The sequence below is a fragment of the Cryptotermes secundus genome, unplaced genomic scaffold, assembly GCF_002891405.2.
Source record: "Cryptotermes secundus unplaced genomic scaffold, Csec_1.0 scaffold815, whole genome shotgun sequence".
NCBI classification, from domain to species: Eukaryota; Metazoa; Arthropoda; class Insecta; order Blattodea; family Kalotermitidae; genus Cryptotermes; species Cryptotermes secundus.
This window is the reverse complement of record NW_019733329.1, coordinates 616,885-628,812: the sequence shown is the minus strand read 5'-3', so window position 1 is coordinate 628,812 and position 11,928 is coordinate 616,885. Positions and strand designations below refer to the sequence as shown.

Here is an 11,928-nt window from a genome sequence, read left to right as displayed (position 1 = left end):
GCGGGCTGTTGTGAATACGGTAATGAACCTTCGTAAGGTAGAGTTGTCCCTGTGCTTAACTAATTAAGCATGAAGGCGTATGGGGGAGTAAATGTATACATCCACGTTTTCTTGACCTCGGCACTAGTAGGTGAGTGGTCAGCTTCTCGCCCCGGCCGCTTTACCCCCAGAAAAGAGCCCACGGTACCCATTGGATGGGAGGTTGGGTAGACCACAGAGCCAGTCCCACGACATGAAGATGTGAAAATTCTTGCCCCCACCGGGACTCAACTCCGACCCATCGGTCATCCAGCCCGTGGCCAGTCACTTATCGACTGTCCTACACAGACTAAGAACACTAAAAAAAAAAACTTGTCCTGTAATAGTTTACCTACATGATAGGGGCCGCGCCATAGCTCAAGCGGTTAGTCGCTGGCTTCCCACCGCGGCGGCCCGGGTTGGATCCCGGGTCTGGTCAAGTGGGATTTGTGGTGGACAAAGTGGCGCTGGGGCAGGTTTTCTCCGAGTACTTCGGTTTCCCCTGCCAATCTTCATTCCACCAACTGCTCCACAATCACCCTCACCTATCATCTGGGGCTGGTACAATAGGTCAGATGTGGCCGCAGTACAAGGGACTTAGTCCCACCCCACTAGCAAAAAAAAAATACCTACATGATATGTTGCTATTCATGGCTGCATGAAATGATGCTAGTTCTTCACTAGCTGAACAACTATGAGCTTATCAAGGTCTCTGGTCCATGACGGTGGTTACTCATTCCTAAGGAACACAGGTATAAATAAATACACGGGTGCGACTGAAGTTCGTGATTAAACGTGGGACACTCGCAATCATTTTCCAAAGCTGAATCACGCTGAGTTCAATGTCCAAGATCTGTTCCTCGTCCTGCAGACAGACACAAGACCAGAGAGCAGTTACACAGTCACGCTTATGTGACAGAACAGAACGCTCGTAATCGTCTGGTTGCCAGATAAGACAGCCAGTCCATGACAATACAGTAGCGTGTGATAGCAGGACATGCCTTCAGTCAGCAGCAGCGCCACGACTGGCTCCAACATGAACAGCTTCCCCTGCTTTCGTGCCAGTCACCAGGTGCCTTATTGCCTAATTTTCAAATCCTCTTTTCTCGCATGACGTACATTCTTTTAATTTCTTGCTTACTTTCCTTCTTGTGTCTGTCCATCCCTTCATTTCTCTTACGGTTATGATATCAGGCTGGACGGGTCAGGAATTTTCTCTTCTCCACGTCGTCCAGACCGGCTGTGCGTTCCACCCAACGTATCCAATAGGTACCGGGGGCTCTTTCCCCAGGGGCAAAGTGGTCGGAGTGTGAGGCTGACCACTCACTCCAACTAGTGAAGAGATCAAGAAAATGTGGATCTATACATCCACTTCCCCATATGTCTTCATGGCGTAGTGCTTAATTAGTTGACACCTTACAGTTTATTAAAAGGTGCATGTAGCACGAATGAGTGAGAAGAGGAATGCGTATAGAATATTGGTGGGAAAGCCACAAGGAAAGAGACCACTGGGAAGAGCAAGACGTAAGTGTGTGGATAATATTAAAATGGATCTTAGAGAGATAGGATGAGATGATATGAATTGGATTGATCTCGCTCAGGATAGGGACCAGTGGAGGGCTTTTTTGAACGCGGTAATGAACCCTCGGGTTCCATAAATTGCTGGGAAATTCTCGAGTGGCTTGCAGATTTGGCGGCTCCTCAAGAAAGGCTGAGTAATCTGCTGCAGGAGGAGTTGGCAACCTTGCTACATGCCACTCACGGTGTTGCCTAGGAAATACGAACAGAGGACTGAGGAGACGAATGTTTAGGGGGGGGCGAGGGTGAGAGTGGGTGATGATGGAGCATGTAAAGATGGGATTAATGGAGCTAGCGACGTAGGGGGTGGGGGAGGTTGGACTCCACACGCAGAACAGAATCTGGCGTTGTTACCAAAAGGTTTTTAATCTGCAAATCCATCAACTATATTTGTTTATTTCTATTCTCTCTTTATGGAGCCCGAAGTCTCAGGTGACGTAATTTAGATAAATGAAGTGGGGGGAAGAGGTGGAGACTAAAACAAAAGTTGAACAGTTGCGAGCACTGTGTTTTCCTTCTTTTTAATTAAATATACGAATCAGCCTGTGAATGGACAATGGTTTCCATAGAAGCAGGTCTAAACCAGCATCTATCTATTCTTTATGTTGATGGAAACTTAGTCTCCGGCTTCACATGACAGGTTTTCAGGGCAAATTATTCGATTTATATTCCTTCGGAACAAGGATAGCCAACTGTTGCTAAGTGAGGTTGGTAACTGTGCTATGACGTATGGATGAAGGCAAGGGGATTAAGATACTTATTAAATTACACGGCGTCATATCCAAGAAAACAATCACTGCATTCAGAAACTCGAACCTCAGTTCATGGAGCAGAGTTCCTTCTTGAGAAGCTAACAGTAGCTCAGCTAATCAAGAAATGTCCCTTCTCCTATGGAACCCGAAAAAATCACTACCGTGAAGAGTACTTAGCTTTGGGATATGACGCCCTGTAAATAGGAGGGGGGGAGGCAATTAAGTTCATCCGAAACGTCAGCGAACTTCTACTGGACTATNGATGGCAAGAAAAGAAAAGAAGAAAATGCGTTTCAGTGTTCATCCTCTCAATATCCAAAGAGACTTGAAAGGAGTTTTCATAACCCTGTACGCTGACTTACGAGAAAATGAAATAAAGTTCTTCAATTATTTTAGGATGAGCCCCAAAACATTCGACGATCCTGGGTTCATAACATAGATCTAGATTGCACTTCACTAATCAGCACCTCTGTATCAATTGCATCCATTCTCCAAGCTAGCATTTTGCAAGACTACAAGCTAAACTGAACTGAACTGAACCGAACCGCTTGGCATGAAGCGTCAACTATAAAAACTCCCGTATGGTATTGGTCCCACCCGCGTGGCGGGACACGCTAGGCGGTGATGGCCGCACGCCTGTCCCGACACGCCTCAGTCCCATGCCAGGCGGCAGAAAGTGACCGCTCGACGCGAGCAGGTAAGTATAAAATGGTCCCATTTAAACAATGTTAATACACACGCCTGGCATGTTGCATGTGGCATGTGGCGTGCAAGTATAAAAGAAGCCTTAGTGTTCCAGTCGGTGTATCTGCCTGGAAAGACTGAGGAATATCATGAGAGAACTCACGAAATCTGGTATCCCGAGAGAGATTAGAACAGAGTACCTCTTCAATACAAGACAGCGTTACGGCTACCCCAATCAGTTCGCCATTTCTCCATTTATTATGTGTATTCGTGTGTCCCAACGTACGTACATAACCTCTGAAATTTTAGAGCGGACAAACAGCGCATGCGCCAAATTGCTGCTTTGGCAGGCCACTCATCTGCTGCATACAAGCGCTCGGATAAGGAGCCGCTCCACATTTCCCACCACTGAGTGTGTGTCGCCAGCCAAGCGGCTGGTCCAGATGTGGTTATTATCGCCATGCGGTTACTTCATCACTATTTGGCGGGACTGGAGGACATACCAAAAACAGCGTGCAAAAGTGTAATAAGTAAGGTGCTACACTTATGCTAGCTTCTGTGCCACATAATGTGTGCATCAACAACTCAAACGGGGTTAAGAATTCGACACACGGAGACAGAAGGTTCCCCCAACAAACCGGTTACTGCTTTTTAGGGAAATAGCCGCTGTTTATTGTGAGAACCACACGGAACACACAGACACACTCTGTGGGCAGAATGCAGTATATATAAGAATTCAGTCCGTACCTCACAGGAAACATTTACGTCTCCACTACAAAGCCCAACCGGTTAATGCTGTTTAGGGAAACAGTCGCTGTGAGAACCATACGGGACACACAAATACACTCTATGGGCAGAATGCAGTATATATAAGAATTCAGTCCGTACCTCACAGGAAACACTTTACGTCTCCACTACAAAGCCCAACCGGTTAATGCTGTTTAGGGAAACAGTCGCTGTGAGAACCATACGGAACACACACATACTCGTACACTCTGTGGGCAGAATGCAGAGTTGTAGCATGTTAAAACAGGTGGTACACACAGTAACCACTGAGTTTCATAAGGTGAACTCTTCAAGAAGCCTCTGCGCGAAGGAACCCTCCACGGATCCCCATGTTTCCGGGAACACAGCTTGGTATAGGCAAGTCTACAGTACCCGCAGTTGTTTTGGAAAGACTGGCATGCAGGATATCAATGCCAGACGTAAACGGCATTAAGATGAGTAAGCATCAATAAAGTGGTTCAAGGAACAACCAATTAAACAATATAACGCAATCACTCTGTTAATAAACAGTTGAGTTGTGCCACTCTTACGCTGACATACCAATATCTGAGGCTGTGTGTGAGACAGGATGTGTGATGGACCCCTTGCGTATCAGACATACAGCAAAAAAAAATGTAATTTATGTGAGGGTGTACCACTATATTTTGTTACTGTTCCATTTCCCAATGTGTGCGTGTGTGAAAATGTGTCACTTACAGAAAGTAAATACAAATAACTACGACAGTCTCATTGGGTTACACACTCCAAACATAACTTCACTACAGCACATATAAAGTCTTCTCTGCCTGTTATGTCTTCACCGGTCGTTGCCTGGTGACGGATCCCAACAATTTCCTCTACAACTCATTGCTCCAACTGTCCTGATTATTACACCTCAGCACGTACCGTACAGGAAACACCGTTCGTCTGTTGCTGCTTCCAATATTTGCCGTGCAAATAAGCTTGTTTGCCAGGCCGTTATTAAGTAGAGATCGGTGTATAGCTACTTTTTTTGCGATCGTTGCCTAGTTACGCGTTTACATGTCACAATATGTTACACTGAACAGCAGGGGTAGCTAAGCCGGTACAGGGGGCTGGGCTATGGGCTGTATATGGGGCGGATACAGCTCATTCCTCCGAAACGTCGGTAACTGCTACCAGATTACATCGCTTCTCATCCTAGAAGACAGTAAGTTTCAAAACTACAGCTAATGGATGCATCATATCTGATATTTACCTGTGTTTCGGGGAAGACTGCTGTAACTATCTTCAGTAAAGGAAACAAGCACTTACGCTGCAAGTTCCTACGAAACGCTGGGATCTTTGTACTAAACTACACGGCGTCACACCCCCATCTTTATATAGCAGAAGCACTGCAGTGGTCCATCATCATCTCTGTGGTAGCCAGCACGAAAGCTTAAATATGAAATCAATGCGTTTCAGTTGGTATCACTGCTGGTAACATGCACATGCGCTGTCCTCATCTCACGCAAACAAATGCCAGATGTGTTTGGTTGTTACGGTCTCGACCCTGTCTATCTTCAAGGACAAGGATGTACCCTGAATTTGATCGTAAACATCTTGGGGGTCAGTTCCCCTATCTCGCACTGCACATTAACCCCTTGGAACCGGACAGATTAAAGGGGAAAGTGGCAAGGGTAGGCAGTGATAATACATTTCAAGGGGGTGGGAACAAAAAAATCTCTGCTTTGAAGCTTCCCAAGAAGGGGCCGCCAATCCTTCTGATAGAGGTGCTTTTGAGATTTCTTGTTTCTTCTTCACTTCCCAACGCTTTACCCTCTCTGAAACGTGACATTCAATGAATATCTGGAAATTCAGTTTATACCTCGTAAAGAAATCTGCATTTCTGTTACTGAGATCGATCTTTCAATAATTATTAACCAATTAAAATGACCGTGCCATATTATGCGGTTAGTCGCTGGCTTCCCACCGCGGCGGTCCGGGTTCGATCCCAGGTCTGGTCAAGTGGGATTTGTGGTGGACAAAGTGGCGCTGGGGCAGGTTTTCTCCGAGTACTTCGGTTTCCCCTTCCAATCTTCATTCCACCAATTGCTCCACAATCACCCTCACCTATCATCTGGGGCTGGTACAATAGGCCAGAAGTGGCCGCAGTACAAGGGGCTTAGCCCCACCCCACTAGAAATAAAAAAAAACATTAAAATAGGTAGAAAGCAGTCTTCTGGGATTTGGCACCGTGTATAAGTGGCATTAACCGACGTTTCGGAGGAACGTATCGCCTCCATCTTCATAAGTGGTATTAACCGACGTTTCGGAGGAACGTATCGCCTCCATCCGAAACGTCGGTTAATACCACTTACACAGTGCCAAATCCCAGAAGACTGCTTTCTTCATAGTCACCGCCGTGAAAGCCTCAAATCTTACATTAAAATAGGTGTTGCAGAACTGCTTGAAACACGTTAATAGAAATCGGGCAAATGCAGAGTTTCATAAAGTGAAGAAGGCGGAACGGGCAAAATTTTTCTCTTCTCCACAGCGTCCAAACTGGCTCTGGGGCCCACCCAGCCTCCTGTCCAATGGGTACCGGGGGATATTTCCACGGGGGTAAAGCGGCCGAGACGTGAGGTCAAGAACACGTGGGTCTACACATCCACTCCCCGTTAAGTCTTTGTGACATAGCGCTTAATTGGTTAAGCACAGGGACAACTTTAAGAAGAATTCGTGTTGATTCTGGTGTTGGGTGTTTGTATCGTACGGATGCGAAGTTTGTCGGCATCTAATACATCCATCTTCAAGACAGAAATCAGCAGGGTGTGTTCATATATGTAACTGCCCCCAACAGACTCAACAAAAACCTTGAAGACGGAAGCATGTGCCTACGAAACCCGTATAAAATTTCTGTCCTGCACCAACAAGTTTGCTGGACCCTAACCTATATATACACGAATGAGAGTCACTCTACTCATTTATACCCTGAAGACGGTGGCGGTATTCACCTCCGAAACGTCGGCATCATCAACCATATCCTTACTTACTTCATGGAGCTGAGCCCTTCTTGAGGAGCCGCCAATTCTGCAGCTACTCGAAAATTTCCCAGCATTATATGGAACCCGAAGGTTCATTACCGTGTTCACAAGAACCCTCCACTGGTCTATATCCTGAGCCAGATTAATCCAATCCATACCATCCCATTCTATCTCTCAAATACCCATTATAATGTTATACACCCATCTACGCCTTGGTCTTCCCAGTCTTCCTTCCGGCTTTCCCACCAATATCCTATATGCATTCCTCTTCTCCCCCATTCGTGCTACATGCCCCGCCAATCTCATCCTCTTTGACTTAATCATTCTAATTATACAAGTTATAAAGCTCCTCATTATGCAGTTTTCTCCAACCTGTCACTTCATCTCTCTTCGGTCCAAATATTCTGCTCAGCACCCTGTTCTCAAACACCCTCAGTCTATGTTCCTCCCTCTGTAACAGAGACCAAGTTTCACACCCATACAGAACCACAGGCAAAATTATAGTTTTGTATATTCTAATTTCACCCACATTCACATGATGCAAAGATCGAAGAAACAGCGTCAATACTGAATCCCGTGAAGGCCTAAAATCAATAATTAAAGTCAAATGTCAACATTTACAATGAAAACGTGGTTCTGGGAGCAGGAGTTGCCGCCAGCCGTCAGTCCGTCCGTGACAGGCGCACAGATCCCGCCCGCTTACAGATTCCATTTGCTGGATCTGTTCTTTGTGTTGCATATTCAAGAGACGCAGGAAAATAAGACTTCCGGATCAAGCGAACGAACCAATCAGGAACGACTGGTGACGGGTGATTATCACTCAGAAATAAACCGGTAAAGACCTTCTGGAGAGTGGGGAGTCTGGGGCACGTCACAGTTTCACTGCCTGACGCTTTACGATCTAACGACAATAGCAAAACTCTGCAGCTCTGTATGCTTCATGCAAATTGGGATGTCAGATTTGAGCCACTCCACTCTTGGGACGAAACATGACTGGGATACGGGCTGGACAGAGTTTACGTTGGCTCTGGTACCTATCATGCCTCTGGGGGCTCTTTCCTCCGAAGGTAAAGCTCCCTTGCCACACGGAACTACTGATACTTATACTGAGCTGTTCCCACACAGCCACACAATTAATGAAAGTGTATCCTACCGCGGTCGAGGCGTGAAGACGACTGCTCACTTCCACCTAATGCCGAACTGAAGAATGCGTGGAGCCATACCTCCACTCTATATACAACCTTATGGAATGGTGCTTAATTAAGTGGGGGGAAATCTTTTAAGTTTTCAACTTAGTAAAGAGGAGCCGGCATAGCGACTGGCTATGGGCTGGACGGTCGAGTGATCGGAGTTCGAGTCCCAGTAGGGGCAAAATATTTCTCCTCTCCACGTCGTCCCGACCGGCTCTGAGTTACCTGGGGCTCCTTCCCTGGGGGTAAAGCGGCAGGGGCGTGAAGCTGACCACTCACCTCCAACTAGAGCCGACGTCAAGAAAGTGTGGTTCTATACATCCACTCCCCCATACGCCTTCATGGTGTAGTGCTTAATTAGTTAAGCACAGAGACAAATTTGCCTTTTACTTAGTTAAGTCAGTATGCACCGTCGAGTGACTGGAATGAATAATGAAACAGAAGGGACGTGGAAGGAATCGGTCGTGGCCCAAACCGAGGCAGGGCGCGGTCGCAAGTTATACGAGGGATGCGTTCCTGAAGACCCCGCGTAATTAAAAACTCGTGTCATTCAAGACAAAGTTTCCTCGGGAATAAATGGAAAGTAAGGAGGATACGTTCCAGGAGCGAACTGCAGCGTAAAATGATCTTAATTTTTATTAAATTCATTATATTGCCACGTAGTATGTGTGACTATAGAAGGGGTGTGGATTGGTGAACAGAATTACTGACCACTTACAGAACGTAATCACAAATAACTATAACACTATCGCTATTTCCACACTTGCAGTTCAATAGAGCACACAGTCTGTTACTGAAGGTTTCCTGGTAACGGCTCCAACAATGGCTATTTCTGCGTCCGGGCTCAAGTCTTCTCTTCATAGACTTCATAGCTCTGGTCTTGTCCTTTCCTTACATTTCGGCAAACGCAACCTTCCGGCTTGTAGCCCACTGCCTCAACCAACCATGCCACCGCGTGTCCCCATAAAACTTATTTTTGTGTGTAATTGACGTTTCAAATGGGATCCGCTTTGCAAGTACACAAAATGTTCTGAAAGCAACTGATCGCCTACGTTTCTTTGTTACCACACAGATAGCATAAATAAAGAAAACATTTGGGGGGAGGCACAGGCAGCACGGCGATCACATAAGCTTTACTTCATTTTTTTTTCCAACATAATAAAGTAAGCTGGAAACAAGCAACGGTGAAGTTGTCCTTGTGACTAATTAAGCATCAAGTCAAAAAGGACGTATGGGGGAGTGGAGATATCATTCCAACATACTTCACCTTGGCATTGAATTGAATGGAAGTGAATGGTCAGCTTCACGCTAGTGCCGTTTTACCATCGGAACCCACTGGATCGGAGGCTGGGTCGATCCCAGATCCGGCTTGAACGCTACGGAGAACAGAAAAATGTCTTCCCCCCGATGCGAATCGAACCCCGGCCGCCCAGTATACCGACTGGGCTGTTCAAACTAATCATAGAAAGACATAAAACAGAGTACCATCTTCTGGGATATAACTTAGCGCAGTCCGCTAAATGTTCACAGACGTTTCGGAGGGACATACCATCTCCATTTTTAAGCCCGAATAATAAGCAGAGCTCTGCTTACTGCTTCTCTCTTGCTAGTTGTTTCCATGGCTTATTCTTCCTCCCTGAATACATAGGCAGTATGTTCCTCCGAAACGTCGGAAACGTCTGACTACACGACTTTATATTCAATCTCTCTTCCAGCCCACTGAGGGCGCAGGCCTCTTATTCAGTTCAGTAATCATTTTTCACAGACGGTAGGGCTCCGTGGATGGGGATCAGCCCGTCGCAAGGCCTCTACCTAAACACAAAATAAACACATACACAGACATTGATGCCTTGAGTGGGATTCGAACCCATGATCCCAGAGTCCGAAGACAGTTCATACCTTAGACCGCTCGGCTACCGTAACCGGCAGTGTATAAGAATTCAGTTCGTACCTCACAGGAAACAGATCCGAACCCACGATCCCAGCGTCTGAAGACAGTTCATGCCTTAGACTGCGCTCTACTGTGACCGGCACTACACGATGTTACATTCCGGGGGGAAAAAAACAGTAATATTCGTTCTTTGCTCATATGAAGATACAGTGTTTCGTCTACTTACCGCTCTGCGGCGCCCCGCTCGACTCCCTGCCCAGACAGGCTGCGACATGATCCTGTAAAGACAATAATTAAAATAGGTTAACTAAACAGAGGAAATGACATGACTCGGATGTGCACACTTCACACTCACGCCTACTGGTCCCCAAATAGGCTGTTTCCTGTGCGAATCTTCTGGAATGTTCCATACTGCACACTGGAAAACCCTGCCTCTATATTCTACATTGAACAGGAGTGAAGATGAGGACAGAAAAATACCCTGAAGATAGAGGCAGCAAGTTGTTCGCCAACACTGACGATAATCTCAAAGATGACGTTACATCGTTACATCCCGGACCAAGGGTGGGTACACAAACATAGGGTTGGGGGACGTCGAGGCTCCCACGGGCAGTCGACTCACAGATGGCGGTAAGGTTGTCTGACTCACTGGCCAGCCGCACATTTATCCCCATGAAAATTCCTGGTACTCATTTCTGTTAGAGGCTCAGTCGACTCCAGGGCCATAGTGCGGCTGGATGGATTAGGTCAGCTGAAAAATCCAGTGACCTCATCGGGAAGCGATGCCGTGACTTTCCGTCTTGTAGCATAGTTCCTCAGCCAACTACGCTACCGCGTGCACTCATGGTACAGTTCCAATAAACTGCATAAAAGGTAAAGTACCTGAACTTAATTAAGCACTGCGCCATGAAGGCGTATTGGGGGAGCGGAGGTATAGCTTGAGTGGTCAGTTTTACGGCCTGGACGCGTCGCCTCCGTTAGAGGATAAAGGTGACCTTCACTACAAGGTACACGTGATTCTCTGTTCACTTCGAGGCCTGATACTATATTGAGCTTGATGTCCATTTACTACAGACAAAATCTATCATTTCAACACAAGTAACCACATCACCAATATCATACCGCACAGGGACACAAATTCTTTCATTTTGTGAAATTTCGCTGTGAATGTGCAACAGAAAACATTCTTCAAAGCCAACTGTAGTTGACGAACGCTGCTACGTCCTCGAATTTAACGTAGCCTGGATAGCTCAGTCGGTATAGTGACTGGCTACGGGCTGGACGGCCGAGGGTTCGGAGTTCGAGTCCCGGTGAGGTGAAAACTTTTCTCCACGTGTCCAGACCGGCTCTGGGGTCCACCTACGCAATGAGCACCGGGGCTCTTTCTCCGGGGGTAAAGGTGCAGTGGCGTGAAGCTGACCACACTTCTAGCTAGTGTCGAGGTCAAAAAAACGTGGATCTATACATCCTCTCCCCCATACGCCTTCATGGCATAGTGCTTAATCAGTTAAGCACAGGGACAAATTTTACAACATATTTCCATCTTCAGGGTAGAAGAAAGAAAGCAAAAAGCAAGCAACAAATCATTCTAGGCTTCCTATTCGATCCTGAAGATGGCGGAAGTTATGTTCCTCCGAAACGTCTGAGAACTGATACCAAACTATTCGAATCCGTATCCCAAAAGAAAGCAACTTTTCACAGTAACCACTGTGAGAACCCCAAAATGTAATATCATTTTCTTGTTTGGACTATTTCGAGGATCGAACTGACTTGCAGGATACAGGCACCAGTGCAATGACGCATTACGCAGAACAAGAAAAGTCACAGAGAGAAGCATCGATAAGACTGGATAAAGAGAAGCAAACAGGATATGAAGACGGAGAAGTAAACATACACAGCCTTACATTCATGTCGGTTTCGCTGGGATAACAAATTCATGATAACACAACCCGGACAGATGGCTACAACATGCCTAAGCATTTTGCTTCCAAACTCGTAAAATATACTTATTATTATTATTATTATTATTATTATTACTACTAGTA

At 46.2% G+C, this 11,928-nt stretch overlaps 1 protein-coding gene across 2 annotated transcripts in view; it reads right to left on the bottom strand.

Moving 5' to 3' along the window:
- LOC111868051 (O-acyltransferase like protein) overlaps window positions 1-11,928 on the bottom strand; it is a 150,891-nt gene that overhangs the window by 107,074 nt on the left and 31,889 nt on the right. For both annotated transcript variants that reach the window (XM_033752914.1, XM_033752915.1), the window contains exon 2: window positions 10,110-10,161. In XM_033752914.1, coding sequence (XP_033608805.1) covers window positions 10,110-10,161 — 52 coding nt within the window. The remainder of the gene's footprint in view (window positions 1-10,109; window positions 10,162-11,928) is intronic.